The sequence below is a fragment of the Lasioglossum baleicum genome, chromosome 4 (assembly GCF_051020765.1).
Source record: "Lasioglossum baleicum chromosome 4, iyLasBale1, whole genome shotgun sequence".
In the NCBI taxonomy this organism is placed as follows: Eukaryota; Metazoa; Arthropoda; class Insecta; order Hymenoptera; family Halictidae; genus Lasioglossum; species Lasioglossum baleicum.
Window position 1 is genome coordinate 10,933,641 of NC_134932.1, and position 24,460 is coordinate 10,958,100.

Genomic DNA, 24,460 nt, shown 5'->3' on the forward strand with positions numbered 1-24,460 from the left:
TCGTGCATCATTATTAGAGCAAGTATAACAAGAAATTCAAAAAATATATGTCATGAATTATACATGATTGATTTTATCAATTATTATTAACGGCTGAACCACTGGACGTGACACTTTCATAATTATGGTCAGACTTATTTCTGGCCTGTTCGCCTCGTTCGCGGATGTCATTGTTGCACAATTGTCGGCGGTAATTAGTCGAGGCGATGGTGAAATGAGCGGCACCTTGTACCATGGAGAGCGCCAGTTGGATTGCTTTATGCCAGGGAAAGTCGAAACCATTTTCCATACAGTTGGATATCGTTTTCGGGCACGGGCGCTTCAAGAATAAATTGAATTCGCTTGTCCAGTTTTCTCGCGTCGTTTCCATCTTGGATCCGAGAGACCTCCTCAGGGCATTCCTGCCACTTCTTGGCTAGCAGTGAAAACCGTCGAACGATCGGGGGTGGAAGACGCATTCGACGAAACGATCCCGGCGCAAAGCCGATGGGGCTGACGAGCAACTCGCTTCCGCGATAAGAAAGCTACGTGCGAAAAATACAAACTGGCCTACATAGATCTGAAAGTATAATCGCGCGCGGTTTCCGGGCAACGTATGCAACGAGCTGCGAAAATTAGCCTTGTAAAACGCGGCTAATATTCTCTCATTTGCAACACTATCCGCGACTGCGAACCTTTCCGGTTTGAATCTCCCGCGCCCGCGACTTCAAACTCACAAGTTTGTTAGCCCCGTCGTGCGATTTTAAATTTAAATTTGAATTGAATTTTAGAAGGAAAATAAAGTTTGTAGATCGAAATCTCTGTTTCCTTGCAGTTCTACAGCAACACTGGAAAAATGTCATCATCAATTGTTTTATTTAGTATGGACATAAAGTAATAAACTTTTTTTGAAAAATTTACTTATCAGAAGCAAGAACGTCAGCATTCATTTATTATGCAAAAGAAACCACGAACATAAATCTCCTCGCACGAGAATGAACCTGTCGGGAGGTCGGTGTCGCATTTTTTCGAAATTACGTCTCGAAATCGTCGAATTTCAGGCGGAATAAGTACGGGATCCCGCCATGTGGCAAGCAATTAGTAATAAAGGGCGAGCGGACGGTGCATCATCGCGGAAACTACCCCGGGAGTAAAGCCGGCCGCGCATTTTTCGCCCGGTTTCCATTTCGAGGGAACGATCCGGTGGTCGTTGCCCGAGATTTTCGGCGGAGCCTGGCAATTTGCTTTCTCCCTCCGTGAAAATCGCGGAACCGAGTCCATTCGAGGCTAATGTCCTCCATTCGCGTGTCTCGCCGCGGCAATGCACGGGCTCAGAAGTCGTTCCGATTCCTTTCTGTTTCCCCGTAGAACGGGACACGCGATCTCCCATAAGTTTCTGCGTTTTCTGGCGCGAGAAACCGCGATTCGAATCGGAAATCTGCAATTTAAATGCCGGCCGGTGGGTGGAAACGAGCGGCGTTCGCCCTCGCCGTGGAAATTATCGTGAACTCGCTGCATACGGCTTGGGAAAAGTGAAAATTATGGCGGCGATCGGCAGATTAAGTCCACTTGCCGATTCGCGTAATCGATAACCGAGCATTTAAATGGAGATCCTGGACAGTCCCGACAGAAATAAGAAACTGCGTGCCGTATTTTCTCGACGGTCCCCGATTTCAGTCGATCTCGATGGCCGTGGCTTTTCGAACGTGTTTCTTCGTATTCGCTCGACTGCTGCTGATCTCATTCGTTAGGGCTCGTTTCTGTTAAATACAATATTTTGGCGATGTGCTGGCGATATTTTGTACACAGAGTTTCGTTATAGTCGGCCGGTTTCGCGTGGAGGAGCAAATTTTTCTCTGGAATATGTGTTTAATAATTATCCGGTTGTCGTATAACTTCGATTATGGCTGGAGGTGAGGATTTCATATGGATTCTCCTGAATGCGAATGTTGTGCTTCGTTTTTAGATCGAAGGAGATCTCTATTATCTCTGTTATGAGTGCGGATCTTCATGCAAAATAAAAATTGTCTTCATAAATTGTACAATATTGGAGCCAAAAAACGTAATTTTTTTCTCTGATGATATTAATTCGCTGAAACGAGTACATTGACATTTTTAAATCCTTTTAATGTGTCCACTGCTTTAAATTACATTTAATCCGCAGTCTAGTTATGAGCTACAAGAAATACCTTGTGCATTTCCCATTGAACCTTTTCGCTCATACAACATAATATATAATTTATATAATGATTTAATAATAGTAAAATTGTTTTGAGAGTCACCATTCGAGTGGAAAGGGTTAACAAGTTCCCCGACGAGAAATTTCGAAATATACTGATTGGCTTGGAATATAATAGGACGGAAAGGTGCCCGGCTGCGCAAACAGCACTTTCCGAGGATTAATGAATAGAAACGTCAGCGGTCTCTTTCGAAGACATTTATGGCCAACAACCATGTCAACCCAAGTCATTTTCCACGACTATGATGCTCCTCGAATATGAATTATCACCGAAAGCTTTTAGCAAACTTGTCGAACGACTGTCACTGCGGACGGACGCGTTACGTGTCGCCGCGATTCTGCTGGATAAACAAAATGCCGTCGACGTTAATTTGTTATTCCGTGACGACTCGAAGTTTCGCTCACTTTTCCGTTGGTTTCACCCAGAGAATCTGGTGGACCAGCTTCCAAAGAGATTATCCGGGAATTTAGCGAAACTTTTCTCTCCCTCCACGTTGAATCTTTCCTGTGGCCACCCCCTGTCTGTGAAGTTTGTTCATGTCTTTTTAATGGCCCCACTGCTACGACGAATTTTAAAGAGCCGCCTATTGGGACAGTCGTTCGCGTCCCGGAAACGGATGTGGCTCTTTAGGATGAGGGTAAGTGATCTTGGGTGGGGGATGCTGGAGGAAATGTTCATTCCTTCGTGAAATTGTTCAGGTACTCAGATTTTTTAAGAATGTGATAATTTTTTTTTAAGAAAGTCTAGAGGCGAATTTATTTTGATATTCGACGAAAATATTTTGGAATGAAAATGAACAGATAAGAAAGATTCCGGCAGAATTTACAAGGAGTTTTATGGAATTTGGACGAGGTTCTAGGTTTAAAGGCAGCTTTATTCAGCCTCGTATTACACCGTTAATAGATTTTAATGCGCATAGTTTTTATGAGGAAAATTGCTGATGGTAAACGGCTACGAGTCTTACGCCCAGAACACCGAGGACGCCAAACTGTGATTTTAACTGTCCGAACGCAGTAAACTGTTGTACCTCGGGTGAAAATAAAATTTATTGAATCTTTAAATGTCAGTTGTAACTTCGAGCCGACTGCGGACATGGCGGATGTACGTGTATGAGAGTCCTTTTTTTTATTGTCATTCTTTGCTGAATCTGCCTTTGTGGTCATCCCCGGATTTTATGAAACATCGTCTACATTTGTGCGCGCTTTACGGCGAAGAACAGGAACAGGTTACAGGAGCCTAGTGTCTAGGCGGTGTAAACGTTTATTTAGGCTACATCTAACTATCTATTCGAACGCAATTTTGTCCGGTGAAAGAAATTGTTAGATTTATTACAAGTATTATAAACACCAAGAAATTGTTAGGAAGCTACAGGTTCATTTTTTTCAGTCTACTTTAATTTAAAATATTGGGTCGTTCGGAAAGTCATTTCGTTTTTCGTGTAGAAATGACATTGCTTCCATTTGTTATTACTATACTGCGGATCTTTATGCATTTATAGGAAAATTGAGTAGATGAAATTCGAAGTTGTTGGAAAATTTTAAAAATTGATGTGATGTCAATATATGACTTCTCATCTATTAAAATCATTAAGGGAAGATATAACATTCAATTTATTTTCTATTTCTTGCAATCGGTGCGGACAATTTTTATTTTGCATAAAGATCCGTAGTCTAGTTATTACTAACCTTATTTTAAATCGCAAAATCCTGGTATATCTTGACAGCTGATATTTCGGACGTAACTTCCTGCCTCGCAGTGCTTTCTAATCTTTTAAGTATGTTTTTATCATCGCATCAAATATGCAAAATCAAAGTACGCATTTCCATCACCTTTTGGTTTTTTATTTCCGCAAGGATAAAAATGCAGTGCACGAAAGAAAAATTTGTGCGCTGTTTAAGGAGAGGAAGTACCATCGATTACTATTTTTTTTTCGCTTCTTTTCAACATTTTTTATGTCATATAACTCAATACTTTGCTAATAAATGTCGGAAAAATCGCAAGAGATTATAGAACAAAATGTCATAGAACTTATTCTAAATGGTAAAAAATTGGCTTTCATTTTCCCTTTAGAAAACGAAATGACTTTCCGAACGACCCAATACAATTCACCCAATACAATTGTGTGTAGCTAGAAAAATTCTAGAATAGTAAAATAAAAATTCAAGATTCTGAAATAGGTGAAATCGATTTTGAAAATGTGGAAGCAGGTACGTCAAAGTAATTAATTAATTATATACAAAATCTCGGCCGCTTTTTTGCCCGTCGAAAAAGTCAAGGGACACAGTTTCGCCAGAAACCGGAAACGATCGACGTAAGAGATCCTCGTCTGCTCGATCGCTCATCGCGCTCGGGCGTGTCGTAAAAACGAGAGCGTATCTCGGTAAGCTGCTCGCTGAGCTTAACGAAGACATTTTCGTGGCTACGGTGTACAGATAAGCTCGCGTCGGTTGTCAGCGTGTTCTGAATGGATCACGGTTATCTGGGCTTTCGACGTTGGAATCCGTGGCCCATCGACAGAACGTTTTCTTCGAGCAATGGACGACGAATAGTAACAGCCATCGATCTGTAACATTACCATAGAGAACGACTTTAACTATCGTTTGCATACCAATAGTCCCCTCAATAATTTTTATCTAGTCAATATCAACATCCATGCAATAAATTGTATCCTCATTACTCAGAGCATTATGGGCCATTAAATATTTTTATAGGATCGTAAATATTACTTTTAAAAGACTGTAGTATGTATTTTTACATGATCGTTTGGAAACACTGTGATACTTAATGCATCAGCGTGTATGGATTAAATTAAAAATGGAATAGGTAAATGAAATTATAATACGTATTATGATTACTAGGCAGCGGATTTTATGCATTTATAACAAAAATGAGTAGGTTGTAATTTAAAACATTAAAAAAACATTAGACGAATTTAAAAATACTGTTATATTATTTTCAACCCATTAAACATATTAAGAGAGAAAATAAATTTCTATGGCACTCCTGTTGGTTGAAAATCAGGTAGAAAATTTTCATTTTGCATAAAGATCCGCTGTCTAATGATTAAAATGATCACTTCTGGAAAATTGTAGTACATTTCTTTTATACATTGCCATGTAGGCCATGCGTGAACACTATTACTGTGCTAGTAGTTTAGGAATTAAATTAAAAACGTAACAGAAAAATGTAATTATTGTACGAATCACAATTGTAACTATTAATATGCTAATACACTACCAATTAAATGAAAAACTTTTCCCGTAATTATTCTGCTCAATTAAAACTATAACAGGGAGTAGGGAGATAGAATATTTCTAGGAATGGTAAGCTGTTGATTTAATGAACGACACGTTGCAAATCCGTTTTCGGCGAACAGTACACAACTCACGTGACCAAACCTCTGTTAACAGACTGCTGTTCCGGTCGTTCTATAAGATAATGTCCGCGTGCAACAAACCCTATTAATTAATCCGATGGAGCCGCGGAAAGAGATACAATGATACCGCGCTCGTCGTTGGCATAATTAAATTAGCGTAACTACCAATTAAGTCCGTGGGCAGAGCAACAACGTGTTCCGGCTGAGTTAAGAGCGACACGCGTTTCCTTCTGCGAGTCTAACCGAGAAAGGGGATAGGCTTGAATTTCTTGAATCGAGTTTCACGGAATTCGATTTGAACCTCGGGACGAATGAACCACTTTCGGAACGATTTCAGTGTCCTGGATGGCTTCTTTTTGATTTGCTTCGATGCCGGGGGTTGGGAACGACTGAGGAAAGAAGGGCGGAAAAGAGGAAAAGGTCGGAAAATTGTTTGAGAGAATTAAATTCTGCGACACGGAGATTTTCAGTGTTTTCGTGATCCGGTGGATTGTGTCCTTTCTAAAAATTAACATAGAAAAAGAATGGTTCTCAGAATTTTCTTATAATATTTTAAATATACAAACATCTTCAAAAAATTAATTTTCTTCTGTAGAACGTGTATTCCTATCTTCAAGTGGCATTATTCAGGATTTCTTGTTGCAAAAGTTAAAAGTGCCGAATATAAAATAGGATAGTGAGTTATCGAGATCCTTTTTAAGCCGAGCATCGAAAGTTCACCGACCACGCAACGTTTCCAACGTCATCGAGCAATATTATACAAAATCTTCGTCGAATAGTCTAATCCCGTGATGAAGTTTTTCCATCAAAATCTACTCCCGTCCAATAAATAACGATCCTGCACAGGAAGAGATGTAATCTATGAAGGAAAGCTGGAACATTCTCGACAACGGTACTCCCGCGGAAAAATTCCGTGTAATTTTCTAGCGCAGCAGCTGGCCCCTTCGTCTATCCATCGATCCTCTCGATGGAAAAGGTGCACAATTGCACACGGTTCCTTCGAACCATCCTCTCGATTCCATGAGAGAAAGAGAGAAACAGGTAGTCTAATAGAATACCTTCTTCTTTATCTCCCTTGAAAATTTGAATTTAAATCGAAAGTCAGCGATCTTAAATTAGAATTAAAATTTACTTCGAACTCGCAGACAAATCTGATTTTCCCGCGGGGCGGCCATCTTGCTTTCGCTTCACTCGATATTCCGCAGCTGCCGCATTATGTTTGGCTCTCTGGCCCTTGTTTCGCTGCCATTATTTTGCCACAAGCTCTCCATAGTTTTAACTCTTCAACATTTGCATTGTGTACAGTAAGTATTCGCATGCCAATCTTCCAGGAAGCTATCTTGATCTCCTCCGCGACAACAAACGATTTTGAGTCATTCAAACAAAATCAAGCAAACATCAGCTAGACCCACACTAAACCAAATAGTACATTACTTACCCAGGTATATTGTACTCCTGTAAAACGCTTTCAAAATCCAGCAATAGCTATCCCAGCTTGACTAGCTTGCCCAATCAGCTAAAAAGACATCGTCGTCCTCGTTATTCCCGCCCGGAGGACATGATGCCGCGGCTAAGTTACATTTCGCAGGATGCATCGACCCAATAATTCCTGGCGCGGGTCCGCGGGTCGTCCTGGGTACGGGAAAAAGCGCACAATTTCGGCAATCGTGCGACGAATCCATGACAGACCTGACGGAGCAAGCAGGAGGCAACAGAAACAAGCGAGAGAGGAAGGTTTCACCGGGGCGAGTCTGGAATAGGTGAACCCTGGAGCAGCGTATCGATCTGTGCGTGATGCTGAGCCCGGCCATGAGGGTAGGGGGTTGGAACCACCGCACAGCCACCGTCTCCACGGAGATGAACACACGGGGTTGCCATCAGGGACATGGGGATCGGGCCTGTATGAGTTAGCTGTGACTCTGTGTTGGTCGCAGACGTTGAAAAGCGAGGGTGGCTGCTGTGGAGTTGGAAACAGCGTCGAGCTCCGACACAGCATCCGTAGAACCCACACAAACTCACCCGAGAGCTGTACACTCGCATGTACAGGGGCTAGTAGGAGTTTGCGGGGGTGTGCGCTGGTGTTTGAGGCTGTGTGAGGGTGCTGGATCCCCCACCATGTGGAATACCGTTCGAATCGACCCTGGCTAGGCAGCCAAAGCCTCGCTAGGAGAACCTACCCCTGGCCCGAGCCACCATCAACGTCTCGAGGGTGGAAAACCGAGGAGGATGGGGAGGTCTGCGGCCTGGGGGATGGGGCAGGGGGCGTGTCATTGCAGTTTCTACACAGCTGCGTCTGCAGCGTTCCGACGAAAGGCCTAAAAAGCTTTCTCTCGCTCTCCCGATGCCTCTCCATCCTCTTCCGCCTCATACCTCCCAATACCACCCCCGAGATCCCTCCAACCCCCCTCGCGTTTGCCCTCCGACACGTACCGGGCTGGGAACTTTACCATTTCGCCGTCTGGGAAGATAATCTACCCGGCTCCACCTACACCTTCGAATCGAGTGGAATCGGGCTTCTCTCCCTTCGCTCTCTCGCCCCCTCGGAACACCCCCGCTTCGCCACCCCCGCACAAGAGTCAAGCGTCGCCGGCTCCTTCCAACGACCACGCACACCTTCGTCGAACGTTCTCTCGGCGACGATTTCTTCTTTTCGACGGTATAGACGTCCTCTCTCCTCTTCTCTCTTTCTCTCCCTATGGACGTTCTCTCTTGCTTCTCCTCCCTCTGTCTCTCTCTCTCTCTATATAGGTGACGTCCTTTTTGCTTCTTCTCCCTCTAGCTCGTCTTCTAGCCCCTTACTTCTGTCGCTCTCCCTCTCTCTTTCTCTCTCTCTCTGGATGTTGCGCTCTGTCCCTCTCGATTTCGCTTCGCTCAAAGCAAGGGTGCAGGTGCGACCGAACACCGGCTCTCTCTGGAAATAAGGTGGAACCGGAGGGAAAATTAAACTCCCCCGTGGGAGGAGGGAAGTTCGCCTTTTCGAGACTTTTCTCGGAACGCTTCGCCGATAACGTCCTCCGCCGTACCGGCGCAAATTGAGACCTTGCATTTCTGCAGCGAGCTTGCGCAGCCCGGACCGCGAATTAATCATCTGCCAGGTTGCGCGGTACCTGCACCGTGCTTCTCTTTCGGTTCCGAGGCTTTTTTTTCAGAGAATATTCATTGACTAAAGCAACCGAATATTAATACCTTGGACCCGATATCAGTACACCGAATTGAATCCGAATAATATTTCAAAATTGATTGACAGAAGGTCGAATCGTTAAACGCGTTGCAAGGCGGTTTTGTTCGCTTCGTAGAAATTGAACCAAGAAAAATTTTGCATTTCTGCACGCGTAGCAAAGACGATCTCCCAAGATAGTGTGGGCGTGTAGGCGTCAACGATTCCCGTATCAGCGCCGCCGCCAGCGAAATTAGTCGACGGTCGACTCCAATCGGGCAAGTCCCATTGAAATTAGAATAAACGGCTCCGTTGACGGCCTCTGATGCGAATTAACCGCACCCGGAGCTTCTGCCAGCGACAAGGACTACAAATCGAGCACATTAAGGCCGTCTTCCTCCTCTTCCACTTGCTCGGTCTACGTTTTCCGCTCGCGTGACACATAAATCGCTCGCCTAGACGACTCGGACAGCTTCTGTTAACCCCTTGACCACCGAGTTTTTCTTCGACCAGAGAAATTGACCCCCTCGTGCATCGATTCTGATTTTCTTGGAAGCGTGCTCGAGTCGCTCCCGATTCCTGTAAACGAGAAATTATGAAACGCGCGATGAGCTTTGATAGGAAAAGTAACGATCCTAAGAAATGTGTTTTTAAAAATTGATAAATAAAGCATTGGATAGTTCTTCAGATTTTTCTACATTGCATACTTTCAGTACATTTTCCTGGGAAAAATCGAATGATTTACGGCTCCGAGCAAGAATGTTCGCAAAATTAGCTTTTCCTTGCACAAAGTAGCTAACTACGCGACTCCGGCCACGTGTTACGCAGAGATCGAACATTACAGCTATGGTTACCTAACAATACCGCCCACAGAAGCGTAAATCAAAATCCAAAGAAGTTTGTACCCCTAAACCAACCGAAGATCGCGGTTTATCGTCGAAGTAACCGCGCGGTTCTCACAAAACGAGGTCCGACGGCTCCCGAGGAGGCTCTCGAGCCCCGTGACGATCCACGGGAACGTGAAACATCTGGCCGGGGCACGCAACGCCCGAAAATAGCTCTGTGAATCTAATAAGAACCGGGCGCCTCCACGTTCCAGGAGATCCGTTGGCCCAAGTTCCTCCGGCCGCTTTGATTACGCTCGGAGAAAGTCGGTCGAAGTCACCCCGGCCCCCATAAATCTGTCCGAGGGCCTGGTCCCATGAAAAAAGGGCTGTTCGTGTCCTGTGTCCTCCATTCGAGGGAAACGCACGTCCCCGACACTCGAAGTTGGTTTTCTTCCACAGTGTATTCTCGATTCCGTGAGACTGTGCCCCAAAAATCGATCTTCATAGTTAGTCAATTAAGAAAAGAAATTGATGATGAAGTACGAATTAATTAAAAATTTTTGAAGTAATAGATTCATTTACTTTTCCACGTGACTTTAATTTTCGTGAGACGGTGTCACGAAGTTTCGCAATCTGCTCGCCATTGTTCAGCACGGAAACCGAAAATCACGATACAGCCATTTTCGAAGGGATCAATGCGTCCACAATGGCGCCCGCAGTGTCACCCTTCGCAGCCCCTAGGGCCATTTCAACCCCTCAATCGAGACACACATTAATGAATGAGGTCCGCTAGATCCTTCGTGTCTACCCAAAGAGAACGAAGGAAGAAAGTAACTCTCATCTAATTGGGGAAAAGAGGATCTAGAAAATTAGGTGAGCCGAACTGGCGACCATTCACCCTTAACTGCAATACTATTATTAAAAAAACGAAGTGCTAATTAACGTCAGAGTAAAGTCGTAATATCGCTGCTCCGGAAGTATAATGACACAACTATAAAATTTTGTGAAATTGACTTTATTATGTTGGTGGGCTCAACAATGCATTTACTAGATGTTTGTAAATCGACATAATGTAAATCGAGGCTGGTATTTATTATTTTATAAATTGAAATAACTTAAAAGTTGCAATAATAATCCACACAATGTCTATAAACTACTCTCATAGAAGAATTAAACCGAATCTATAGGCCATTCTATTAAGACAAATTGGAATTATTTTTCTTTTGCTTGTCCTGTAAAATTTCAATTTTTGCAGTAGTGTCATTATACTTTCGGAGCAGGGATATAACACTGGGATTCTAGGATGAGGGCTACATTTATCAGCGTTTAAGCATTAGCTTAAAAAATTTTCGCTGCCGGCTCTTTTTTAATTAAGAAACTGTTCGAACGAAGGGATCGAAGTCCATTTTGGCCAATCGGGGTAATAGTCTCAGGAGGAATATGAAAATATGGAGAAAGAAAGGGAAAGAAATTGGAGCCCGATCAGATTGGCCGAACCGCTTTGTCTTCATTCCCCATTGTCCCCGATGGAGCAAACATTTGCGATCCCCGGGGCGAGGCATATAACCACCGGTGGTCCCCGTGTCTAATATCCTCGTGGTAGACAACGTTACCACACGTTACCTTGTAAACAACCGGCAAAATCGCAATATTCATCGTACGCCGTTCCCCCTGGCCGGTCGTCACGTATCGCGCGTTTACTTTGCTCGCATGGAACGAGATGTACCGGTCACGGCTCGGAAACACCTAAATCGCATGTCGGATCTCGCCTAGGAGAGATCATCTTCGGAGATTAATCCCCTCCATTTCTCGCGACGATTCATTTTCCGCAGGCTGAGCTCGTTGAGAACTCTTTTATCCGCTGCGATAACACGCTTGCGAACGAGTACACTGCGTAAAAATCCATTCCTCATTTTCCTGTTTTAAACAGATTCTTTTAATGAATCTGTTCCTCGTTCTGCTGATATAATTGCGGATTTATGCGACGAGGGCGATGTATTAATAAAAGGAAAATGCCTCTCGCGATGCGGCGAGGAGATATTAAGTCTCATGAATTTTTAAGGTCGCTACATTGTCTTGTTTAAACGAGTTCTCCAGTTGTTAAACCTTCGCGGTCCAGAGAACTGCCTCCCTTCTACAATGGGTACAACATCGTACGATTCAATTATCTTTATACGCGACTTTATTAAGATGTTTAGATCAGTTGTAAAATGCTGGGATTGTTCTTACGTGCCATATAATTATTTTATATGAGGTGATGCTCTACATTTTTCTAAATAAATCCTTTTTAATTTACTATCCCATCAGAAACGTTTTTCACCGTCGACGATCCTACACAATTACCATTCCAGAAACGGCAACAATAGCCCCACTAATTTTAATTAAAACTATTCCAACCACCCTGTATCCGCTCCCAACGCCGCGCCTTGCTACCTGGTTTCGCAGCATGATCGACGACTTCCTCCTAAAAAAAGTTGCATAATTACCCGGAGTAAGGTCAAGCCCGCAGGGGTCTCAGCATGGTTGCACGATGCAGTACGGTTTTTCCTGCAATAAGGCAAAATGGCGTCGAGCGGCCGGATGCACGGGACGTTGCATCGCGGAGGCGTTAAAGGTCGCGGCAAAACCCCTCTTGGAAGCCTCGTTACACCTCCGAGAGGCGAGCCGAAGGGGTAAATTAACTCGACAGCGGAGCCGACGCGATAAAGCGCGCGTAATATCGCGCGCGTGCACGCTAGTTCAGCCGCGACGAGCGTAATCCGCCGCGATTCCGCCCCCGCGATCGCTGCGACGATCTCGGGCAGGAAATCACGGCCTGGGATCACTATGGCGTTGGCGCGTGCACCTAAAGCCGCGTCCACACTGTCCACATTTCTATCGAGAACAGCTTTGCCTTCTCGCGAGACTTTACTGCCCACACGAGGACGTCGTGGCTGTTCTTCAGCTTGGGAGGATTTGGACCGGGGACTTTATGTGACTGGAGACTTCCTGGGGATATTTCGATAATGTACGAGTATTAGAGATCGATCTAGGGTCCTTTGGATCCTGAGATACAGTTGGCGAAGGACTCCTAAATTTAGAGATCCTTCTATTGTGGTATATTTCACGATAAAGGATTGTTTGTTGAGTTTAGAAGAAAGTGGAAGATTATCTATGTGTCTTTTTGAACCGAATAACATTTTTCGACATTTTTCACATGGTAAAAAGCAAGTGTTTTAAATGATCAAGTAAAGTGGAAACGCAGCTTTATTTCTGACGCAGCAGCAAGGTGTTTCGCAGGCTTGCTACCGTGTCGCAAGCTCCAGCCTCTCTCGGTTCAGTTTCCACGTTCCACCGACAATCCAATTTATACGCGGGATTATTCCGAGCCTGGCTACCACCCGTGCCAACACCAACCCCCTTCTCATCCCTCCCTTTTCCCATGAAGCTCGGATCGAGCTGCGCCTCTGGCCAAACATGGCCGGTTTCCTGGGAAACTCGAGGTTCCAACCCGGAACAACCCTGCCCACGTTCCAACGTTCCAACGTTCGATCTTTCCCGCCTCAAAAAAGGAACAGAGTAAATGAAATTGTTCGCAGAAGATCGGCCAGCATCGCTCTCGAACGCGCTGGCATGACTTTCGATGGAAACTCGAAAGAGCTTCGGGGTGAATTGTGATCGGTTCTCCTTCTTTGTCTGTGGAAACTCTGAGGTTGATGCTTCGATCGCTTGTGGTGTGCGAGATGAAGAATTGATTGTCGCAGGATTTAGAATTGGTCCTTGGTCTTGTAATTATGATGAATAGACTGCGGATTTTATGCATTTATGATAAAAATGGGTGCGTACAATGGAAAGCAGTGGACATATTAAAATATTTAAGGACATCGGTATATTACTTTCAGCTTAATATGAAAATTAAGCTTGAAAAAAATGTTTTATTTGGCTCCTGTGACTTGCAATCAATGCAAACATTTTTTATTTTGCATAAAGATCCGTAATCTAATAATTCTTAATGGTTTTGTTCATATATTTTTGAGCCCACTTATTCGAGGCCAACGCTCATCTCCTCGTTGAGTTTGACACTTCATCTACTAGACTCATTCATTCAAATCTTTTTCGAAGCGATTTTTGAAAAAAATTGAGGAAAAAGAAGTGTTAAACTTTAAGCTTGTAAGACCTACTCCGAAAATTTGTTGAGAGCATCGCTTTCACATTTCCGAATTTATTACATCCTGCTCGAATAATGAACTTACACGATTGCAGTAATTAATTCTAATTAAGCCCTGAAAAAATGCCTGAAAGAATTTTCGCGGCAGCGGAACGGTATTAAAATCGACATAAATCTGTTGAAGCGTTGTTCGTATACCCATGACCAATCTACTCTAATTTTTAAACCGATTAGAGATAACGTTTAGACAAATAACAAAGGAACACGCCGTGCGTAAAGCGTACAAGCACTTATTTAAAAAAAAAGAACGATCCGCTGGAATGGCGTTAAAATTTACGATCCCGTTAGAAACGAAAGAACAGAAAGATTAGTATCGTGTAAACATCATTCACCGAACGACCATGAAATGAAAAGAAGTCTAATTGGATTAGTTGAATATCTCGGCAGAACTTCAAAAGAACAAGCATTATATAGCCTAGGAAAGTAATTTTTTACAGAACGGCGGTACACACATTCGTGCATGGGTAACTACATTATAGTTAACGGAGCATAAAGCGAGGCAAGTGTCCGCTGGCGATTTAATAAACATTACTCACCGCTGTTAATTTAACGAACAGCTTTGGCTCAGTCTTGCGCGACTGGCGGAATCGACTAAAAATGCAATGGCGAAAAGTGCAACATTTTTCGAAGATTCTATATAAATACATATGAAATTATACAGTGTGCTGTTAAATAAGTATTTTCCATCTGTTCATTGTTCTACGCAAAAAAAAAACGTGAATATAACCGGGTGAGGGCAGTGTTGGGCAATAAATAAATTTATTTAAATAAAAATTTAAATAACAAGTTATTTGTTATATGGATATTCAAATAAAAAGCAAAAATAATCTATTTATTATTTGAGCAATTCTAAATGAATTATTTAAAATGATAAAGTTAATTGTTATTTACAAATACAATTTCAATTATTATATGTATCGACAAATAATGCACGTGTTCATTGTATATTCAAAATAAGTACAAGAAATAAGAGAAGACCAAAAACTATTTATTTGATTTCCACCTCAATCCGAATAATAAATAATCTTTTATTTGCAAATAAGAAATAATAGATCACTTTTGGAATTATTTAAATTACTTTTATTTAAATAAAAAGTTTAGTTATTATTTGCAATTACAATCACACGTTTATTTATTATTTAAAATAAAATTTGCCCAACACAGTGTGAGGGTTAATTTGGAGTGCAAAGCCTGTGTCAATAGTCCAACGTAATTTTGACATAAAACAACGTGGAACGCGACGAGAAATGGATCGGTGAATCGATGTATCGACGGAATGGGAACGGAAGCGGTTCGAACGGCTCGCTGACACTCGAAACATCGAAGGTTCCGATAAGAAGACGATAAACTGAGCGGGTTATTGGAGATCGCGGGCGACATCCCTTGCGAAATCCAGCCGGTCGATGGTTGAACGCGTACGCCTCCACAATATATCATAATGCCGGGGCTCGGAGTCTTATGGCCAGTCCATAAACATTCACGTTTTATAGGATTACCGACGATAAGCCCGTGCTCCGCTCTATTACCGATAAATAATCTATTTACCGAGTCCAGCCGAGTATAAATATCTAAACAAAATCGCGCAAATGTGCCGGAACGACGCCGTTCCAGGTTCCAGGGAACGGGCTGCGACACAGCCGGTATCGAGAACCAGTCCCGTCGACTACTTGCGGATTTCAGAAACTGTTCGCGAACCTCTTTGTTGCAATTTGTTGGGGATGCCAGCTGAATTTCGACCTGGCTCGAATTATTAATTAAACATTCTTCTTCTGCAAGGTGGTTGTGCTAACGCTCTGAGCAATTAATTTCAGAAACCAGAAAACTCCTGAATGCACTTTATCATTAAATGAGAATTTCGTTACACCCTCGGATACGATTACAAAATTTCACGAGTATACTTTTGAAATTCCTAAAAATCGACTTTCGGCTTGCTAATACTGGAGGACCCCGTTAATTGCACGTGGTAGATCGTGCACTGTGCGATGCTCGCGTCGAAGCTCGCGCGTTGCGCTTCATCTCGGCATCGCGGATGGAACAAGAGGCAAGATGAAAAGTCATATTTACAAGAGGGAACGTCTCTCGTTACACGGGAGGAGGCTCGTAAAATTGCCGTGTCCGGAGGCGAGAGGAATCGCGAATAAAATCCCGGGCGTCGCGCGTGCACCGTCCGCCAGATAGAGGAAGATAGAGAAAGATATTGGCGCGGGGAGAGAGAAGAAGGAAGAAGAAGCGGGAGTTGCAACCTTGCGCTTGTTAATCGAGAATCGATGCGTATCCTCGGCCATGCTCCTCGGCTAAATTCCTCGCAAACGGGCCCCTTCTCGTCCCAGGATTTCAGCTTCGTGAGCGGCTTATTTATACAACGTCGGCACAGCGTATCGCGAACGAATCGCCGGAGCACAACCTGTGCGAATCCTGATTGGAGGATCCTTGCTATTCGAGTCCCTGAGTGGAGGCTGCCTCCATATCGGAACAAGCTGCACAAAAGAAAACAATCGGCGGGCCGCGGAGCAGAGTCCTTCCCTGCCAGCCGGATTTGCATAGAGGATGCAAATCGTTGGGTTTTCGATTAAGGATCCCGGGGTCCTTCTGGGCCCTGAACTGATCCGAAGCATTGAACCTTGCAATCCTAAGAGGATCTCGAGAGAGCATGCAGGCTATATTCTGCTGTATGTTAGGTGTCGCCGAGTTGCAGTTCAACAGAATTCTTATTTAAATGTCCGGGCGATTATGTTGCTTGTTTATTGAGTCGCGAGTGGAGGGGTCGCGTCAGTTTCGTATGAGATCGTTGCAGATGGTTGCAGGACGACTTTGTTGAGATTATTGCTTCGAGATCGAATTATCATTGGAATTACGGCGAAGTGACCTCCGATCGTTCTTTCCACTATGTTCGGGATGAGGATATTTTTGTTGCGTCGCGAGGTTGGGTTGCACATGCGTTTCCCTTGGTCTTTCTTTGCCTCTGAGCTTTTTAAAAAGCGTCAGGTTACTTGTGACAACATTGTCCTCCTTGTGGGATATTCTATTTACCAGTGGTGTTTGATAGTTTTCAGGACTGTGGAAGGCGACTAAAAATGTACTAAATAAATGGAGAATTAAAGAACAAGATTGACTAGATTTTAACTAACCTCTTAATAGATTTGCTTCTTATTCTGTAGACTGAATTCATTCTGCAAATGAATTGAAGAAGCAATATTCCCATAAGAGTTTGTTTTCCAAGGGCTGGGTTCGAGGATAAAGGGGCGGTTTCCGGTGGCTGTATCCAAGTTTTTCTACGAAAGTGAGCGTTATCCCGTGAAAGGAGGATACCGGAGGAACGTGAAAGCTGTGGGCGCAGACGGGGCACTTTGGGACGAGAATTTACGTGGCTCGTCCGCGACGTAAACAATGGCTGAGACGCGACGATAAATCCGCGGGGGTGTCCCGTTCCTGTGTTATCTAGGTCTAGGCGATGCTCGTTTCGCCGTTACATCCCGGAGATTTACCACCTAAACAGTCGGAAAATATTCTCGTTCTCCGTGGTGGAAAGTGGCGCTCAATGCCACCCGTAAAATTCGGAACGCTTCCCTTTCGGGGTTGCGATGGTGACCTCGATTCTTCGTGGTTCGGTATCTCTCCATTCAACCCACCTCGAAGACTGTCATTGATCGATCGGGGATCGACGAACAGATTCATCATTGTTAAGAGAGAACGAAATTGATGGTGCTCGAAATTCGGGCGGAAATTTACCACCCCCATAAAAATCTTCGAATAAGAATACTGAATATAGGAACACGCTCTTCAAGTTATTCAAGTTCTGCGACTCTTCAACTTCCGAAGGGGTGGTATTCGAACTGTGAAATGTTTGGACCGTAAAATAATGATTTTTTTGAACACTTCGTGTTTGATCAAACAGCTAAAGCTGAGATAAAATACTTTATGGTAAAGCATCTCTACAATTGGCAAACTGATTACTTTTCTGAAATTGAGTACACGACCAGTTTTTGATCCACGATCAGAGTTTACCAGAAACTCCGCATCTCCGTGGAAGTTTCGCCCATTGATTGATCGCGGGTCTCGGATATCGAAGCCGGGAGAGTCGAGCTTGGCAACTTTCTTGCGAAAAGGATCCTCGCCGCGTCTTCTCCAATTACGAAATGCCTTTAAACAACAGTGTACCGCGAGAGATCCTCTCCCGTAGAATAATTTTCCAATACCATTTGTCAAGCGCGCTGGTCTCCGCGCGCGGTGTCTTTACGCGCGCGTAACGGCGTTATAAATTCGATCGAATTATAACGTACAGCTCTTAAAGCCTGCGAGGGGGCCCCATAAGATAAGGATGCCGCATGGTTGGGTCCTTTCCAGCCGCAGCGGTTACCGAGAACGGTTAACTTTCGAATTTCGTTTGGAAACCGAAGAGGAGAGCGGGTGTCCGTCGTCGTCGTCGTCGTAGTCGGAAGCCGGGCCCGAAAAGGACAAGTAGAAAGAAATTGGCGAAAGAGGGAGAAAAATTGACGAAAGGGAAAGAGAGGCCGAAGTCGCCGCCTGTGATCGCGTGGAATTCCGTGGCTCGCAGGGATTGCAATAATTATCGACACCGTTGACAAAAAGCTGCCCGTAAAACGGCGGCGTCGGATAACGCGCGGTGGAATTACGGCGACGTCACTTACCGACGACGTTTACTGCCGCGCTAATTATCGCGTTTTATTGGCGAAGTAACGGCGAACGGCCAGCGGACATTTTATTCCGCGGCCTGCGAAAGCTGCGATCCCAGATAAACCTGGCTGGGCCCGCGCGTCGTTCAATAAACGCTTGTTCGAGTTCATTAGCCGTACCGTTAAGACCCCTGGCCACTTATAAACGCCGCGTGATTTATCACCACCGATACCCGGAGTTAATTAATTCACCAAGCTGATAGGCGCCGCGGAACCGACGGACAGCTTTATCTTTCTCGAAGCGACGGGATTCTAAACTCGATTTTTAACTCGAGCACGGGAAATCGGCTCCTATCGGAAAGCGGATAGTTGAAAGTACTGACATCTTGGCTTTATCCCTGTTTAGATTGCTGACAATAGGGATGGGATCAAGCACCTCGCAAACAGGTTCGAACCTTGATTGATGGAATTCGAACTCTCTATAAGTACTTCGAAAAAAAATAGTAGGGTAACTGCACCAGTGAATAAACGGGCACCAGTAAATGAACGCTTTTGTATATTTCAACAAATTTTAAGCCGCACCGCATACTAGCGATAATGACTCTTGGGCCAATGGAATATATGACTCTTTTTCGTAGCTGTATTCCTATTGGTTTATATTGGTCAATTGACCATTAGTTTCTAAGATGGCCTATTTTCACCAAGTGCGTTGAGTGTGTGCAACAGAGCTAAAACTAGTAAGGTATGTATACACGACCTTTTCTTTTACACATGAGTTTTTATACTTTTCTTTAGATAAAAGTTACTAACAATATAGATGTACGAGGGTTTAAATATTGAATATAAATCACAAAAATAGCTATAAAATGAATTTGCATTTAAGTAGTAATCGAAACCCATGAAATGAAACTTGGTTATTGAACTTGACTCGGATTCGTGAGTACATATTGAACTTGATCCCATCCCTAGCCACAGGAAAAAACTCATAACGAAGAAGACATTGAGACAGTAGACAGTAGACATTGAGAAGTTATTGAATAACCGCAGCTGGATAACGTGTTAATTAATAGAACAAAATGCATGATCAAAATGCTTGCTCCTTTTAGTGCGCTTTAGCACACTGGGGATTGCAAAAGCCGTCAGACCATAACGAAGGATCAAAGTTGCCATTTTTTCATCTTAAGCTCATCGAACAATTCTTCGCCGCTCCCGTACTCTCCCGCAGTATCGCCGCACTTTTAATCCAATTTGCGGCAGGATCGACGGATAATCAGCGGATAAATAACGATTAACATCACGTTCGAAAACTCTGTCCTCGGACCACGGGATCCCGGTGCCGCAAGCACCGTATTTTCGAGTTCGCTCCTCTTTCCGCGGCACAGGCGCCCGATTCAAATTAAATTCCATAGATCGGTTGTCATTGGACGACCGAGGCTCTCGGCTCCGCGATTTTACGATCCCGTTCCGGTTCTCGTAATGCCGTACAATTATCCGTGGCGAAACAATAACCAGCTTCGCCGCGGGAAAATCGTGTTGCGTTCCTGGAAAAGCCACGGTTTCAGCGACTTACGATAATCGGCGGGGACTTCCGAAACTGGTCGACTACTGTCCCCTTTCCGGGCTTTATACGTGCGCCGAAAGAGAAGAGGCTGGCCGAGTGCTGCTGGGAAACGATGCTACACCATTCCGAACGAACGCATAAATTATACATGAGGTACAGGGATGGAAGGAACCTGCGATTTTCTTGGGCCCCGATCATCAACAGAGATGACGGAGATCTAAACATCTTGGATGGTTCCAACTGTATTTGTATAACTTTTGCTTTTTACTTGAGCGCGCTGGGAAGTCAGCTTTCTTCTGTTTATTTTTGCTCTGGGGCGTTTGCGATCGAAAATGAACGCTAGGAAATTTTCAATAATCGTGCTGTACCAAAATGAAGCTTAAAAATCTTTTCTTTTATAATAAATTATTAGATTACGTTACTGGAGGCGACTTCATGATTGAAATTGCTATTGCTGAGAGAGCTGTTAGAAAATCCTCAACCATATGAACGAGTTCCAAGAATTATGAAATTTATTACTTAAATCAAGAATAATTTATTTCGACCCACCCAGTAGCCCTGAACAGAACAGTACAGCGTCACTTTAAAACTGTTTACACGCCGCTTACGTGACCCTCGGGCCATAAGTAGCAAGATTCTGGGTCCTGCGAGACGATTAGACGCTGACTAAGCTCGGCGTAAGCTCGTAAACAGTATCGTCCCTTTTCTTTTTATCGGGCTGTACCACCGGCAATTGTGACAGCCGTTGCAAGCCAAAAAAGGCTGTTGGCGCCTGTGGAATCGCGATCATTGCTTAGGGGACAGCGGCCGTTTTGTTTACGTGCCGGGTCGGAGGCCATCTTGGACGGTTCCGGGCTCGAGTTTGACGAGGCTCGAATGCGTTCGGTAGCTCGTCACTGGCATTCGAATCGCTCGCAATAAAGATACTTTATTGGACGCCGGAGCGGCGTGGATATTGAATGGAACACTTAGGAGCACTTCGCCGCGCCTGCAGCGGCGAACAATCTCGGTTGCATTGTCTCGGCGAATTTTCGGCTGACACGCGCGACAACTTGTCACGCAGTTCACCTAACCCAGACGATACCGAAAATTTCAGTTGCAAGAAACCAATGGCACTGTTGAAGCTTACTGCTGCTAGTCGTGGAATTATTTTCTCAACGTTTCGCGAATATTGCAGCCAGTTTCATCAGAGGATTGCAGACCCACTGTAATTTGTGATATTAATATACTGGAGTCGCTCATGTTCCGGTTCACTACTCACCGATCAGAAGGACACTTTTCATTACTGAGCTGAGTGATTAAAACAGGATCAACTCCAGTAAATTAGAACATTTTCAATTGACGAGGACTGTGAACCGTAACGCACGCAAAAATATTATACATCATAATTCCTTGCATCCGTTTCTGAGATTCGTAATTGGTCGTAATTGGTCCTCGAGTCGCTAAAGTATTTATTATACTTGTTAATTTGCGTAATAAATTTACACGTCTCTCGGTCACGGTGTTCCCGAAGCTCTAAAAATTAGCGAACAATTACCGCACCGTAATAGACACCTTCCCAGTGATGTTATCCGAACGATTGCTTTATTGGTATGAACTCCAGCTCCGATAGCAATTATTGCATCCTAAAAACTCTCGTAAACTGACGCCATTTGTCTCTCGTCTCTCTCTCTTTCTCTCGAGACAGAATCGAGGCTGTCTTCTTTAGAGAGAAACTGCTGTTCTGGAATCGATGACCGTGTTCCTGAAATTTCCATAAGATTTCCATAAAAATTCTTTTGCAATTCGTCTTTTTAGCTCTCGCAAGATGTTGATCGAGCCCGCTTTTAACTCCACAAGGTTGCAGCGGCGAGTGTAACTTCAGTAAAATGTGGACTGCTTTTGTATTTCGATATTCCTGTTCTTCGTTACCCAAAGGATCGCTGCCGTTGATCGTGATCGAGGATTAAGGCTACGTGTGTTAGCTTCACTTCAACCGTTGATAATCTTGTTAAAAAAGCTTGGAAAGCTGTCGGTTCCTTTTGGGGACACTTTGTACGCATTATTGCTCCGCATCCTCGCGCAATCTCGAACTCGCGATCTTTCTGCGGAAACTAACGCAGCTTACTTCGCATCAAACTTACTTACACTGATTACGTTATCGGTTTAAACGTCATAATCATTCGCAACTCGTTGCCAGCAATTAGGGCGGTACTTTGTGAAGAAGTGGGGGCTGAGGTTCATGCGAATGCGCTTTTACGAAGTTGAATGCACAAATTAAATGAATTTCCACCCTTAATAATTAACCAACAAATTCATCAATAAATGTACAAAATACTAAATCATCGTGGCGCACCGCCAAAGCCAGAAAATAAATTTTTCGCGAACGAATAGATCAGAGGCTCGCAGAAGAGAGCCTCGGTGGAAAAATCCGCCATCTCTAGAAAAGCTCGCATTATCAGCCGACGAAATGGGTGTCAGCCCTGCCGAAGCCGGTAACGAGAGTTCTCCAACTAATTACTGGTGGCGTAACAGCCTCGTTTACGCGCGATTAAGGCTCCCGTTACGATATTATTTAACCGCCGTTCGCGTCGAGGAATGGCGTCGGTCTTCCTCGTGCCGACGGCGGTGGCGGGCGTACACGCGGTCAGTGTGCCTCTGCTCGAATATAATAGGAAACGGCTTAAATAAATTATAACGGGGGTAACGATAAAATGCCTTTAATTTATTTTAACGACCCCGTATAAACTCGCCCGTATAAATTCCGCGCGCGGCGACCGCCGCCGCTTCCTGTTTCGCATCCCCTAACTTCGGACCCTCGGCTGTCGTAGCGAATCGCGTTGCCGATTCATTCCCCGTTAATTGCCAGGTAGCAAAAATTTACTCGCCCGCTATCCTCGAAATTGATGTCGATTTATTTTCGTCCAGACGCGACCGTTTCCGACGTTGCTTGTGGTGAACGCGCTCTCCGTCGGCCGTCGTTCGCGGTTCATTAAAATCGTTCTCGTTTATTTCGCCTCGGTCTTCATCATTTAGCTTCTGGTTATGCTCCTGGATTTGTTTAGAGTGTTCCCGATAATTTCTAATGATTTTTTGTTTGTTAGAATTACCGATTGATTCTGTCATAAAATGGCCGACGGAAACTGTTCGTGGCGTTTCGGAATGACGAAACAGGCAGAGACACAGGAGTGATTCGTTAGAAACAGAGATTAGAGCGTTAATTATGGCCGATCAGGCTTAGGTTGTGCAAGAATTCAGAATCGAGCGTCTCTGACGATTCCAAGGGTTCATATTTACGATGATCCTGGAGCCGGCTCTTCGGAACGTTAATCCAGCGAGAGATGACATTACAGACTCGGTTAGGTATGATTTACGTTTGTGGAAATTTTGCAACCGGAAATTTTTTATAGGTAGCTTCGTTAATTTAAAGTTCATGACGGCTAGGGTGTTGCAAAAATTGAATCATTCGTTGCAATACGGAATTATCGATGAAATTCGAAGTTCAGAAATTCCTAGCGTAAAAACAAGCCTATTGGAAAATATTTTAGTATCTTATCACTTATAACACACACTTATTCAATCTTTTCCACTGCAAACACTTAACGAATGCTTCGAATACCACATAGAATAATTAACTATCCAACTATTGGCCACTTCCATAACACCATAAGCTCCGAAACAACCATGCTTTCGCTCCGACCTCCTCGGAAAAGATCCAGTTTGTTGAAAGACTGTCGCCAAGCATCTGTACGCAATTCCCGGCTAATTCTTTCGTCCGAACCCGAAGAGAAAGCGTCGATCGAACATGTTCCGGGTTTTTAAAGGCTCACGGTGGTCCACGAAGGGGTGAGGTCCGGCGCGTAAAGGGTACTCTGGCCATTGAAGAAAAGGAAACCCTTTTCCGCGGCGTTTTTACAGCGCAGTAAATAAGAAACTTTCTCCTAACCCTTTTCAGCGGACAGATCGCGTTGTACTTTCACTTTCGCCGTGCTGTTTCTTCGTTTCCTCTTTTTACCTATCTCCCCCCTGTCCTCCTCCTTCACCCTTTCACGGTCTGTGCGTTACGTTACGGGAAACGCAGGCCAAGAGGAACGATCGTTTCACCCTTTCGCCGGCCGGAATAGAAAGAGAGCGAAGCGACGAAACACGAAACAGAAATCTTGAAATGTTTCCAGAGCCTCGAACGATTTTACGAGACAGTCTAACAAGAGAATTTGTTGTTCCGCGTGATTCACTGGAGGCGGCCCGCTATCGCTAGCAAACCGTCTCCTCGCCCCTAAAATTAAACATTCCCGCGATATAATCGGCGAGCACGCGGCCCACTTAAATTTAGAAGGACCACGAGCCTAGCTGTTTTTAATGTCCGCGATGCCTTTGCTGTTCACAGATTACTGGTGCGGAGCTGGGCCGACGGACTTCGTCGTCGCTATGGTGAGTGCTTCTCGTTATCGATCGATTTTATGCGTTTCTTGCAAAAAATCAGCTGGCAAAACCGTAGGA

General features: G+C 44.2%; 1 protein-coding gene and 1 long non-coding RNA gene across 7 annotated transcripts in view; one reads left to right on the forward strand and one right to left on the reverse strand.

The window, feature by feature from the left end:
* LOC143208196 (uncharacterized) overlaps positions 1–24,460 on the forward strand; it is a 377,481-nt gene that overhangs the window by 157,737 nt on the left and 195,284 nt on the right. For 4 of the 5 annotated variants that reach the window (XM_076422373.1, XM_076422370.1, XM_076422371.1 and 1 more), the window contains exon 3: positions 24,348–24,391. The exons of the other annotated variant lie outside the window; for it this stretch is intronic. In XM_076422373.1, the coding sequence (XP_076278488.1) occupies positions 24,348–24,391 (44 nt within the window). The remainder of the gene's footprint in view (positions 1–24,347; positions 24,392–24,460) is intronic. 5 annotated transcript variants of the gene reach the window in all.
* LOC143208201 (uncharacterized) overlaps positions 20–24,460 on the reverse strand; it is a 31,409-nt gene continuing 6,968 nt past the window's right edge. The window contains exons 2-4 of one of the 2 annotated variants that reach the window (XR_013008871.1): positions 7,034–9,331; positions 6,728–6,876; positions 20–4,782 (exon numbers count right to left, since the gene is read on the reverse strand). This is a non-coding gene — a long non-coding RNA (uncharacterized LOC143208201). Of the gene's footprint in view, positions 4,783–6,727; positions 9,332–24,460 lie in introns of both variants that reach the window. The other variant, XR_013008870.1, reaches the window with a different exon arrangement.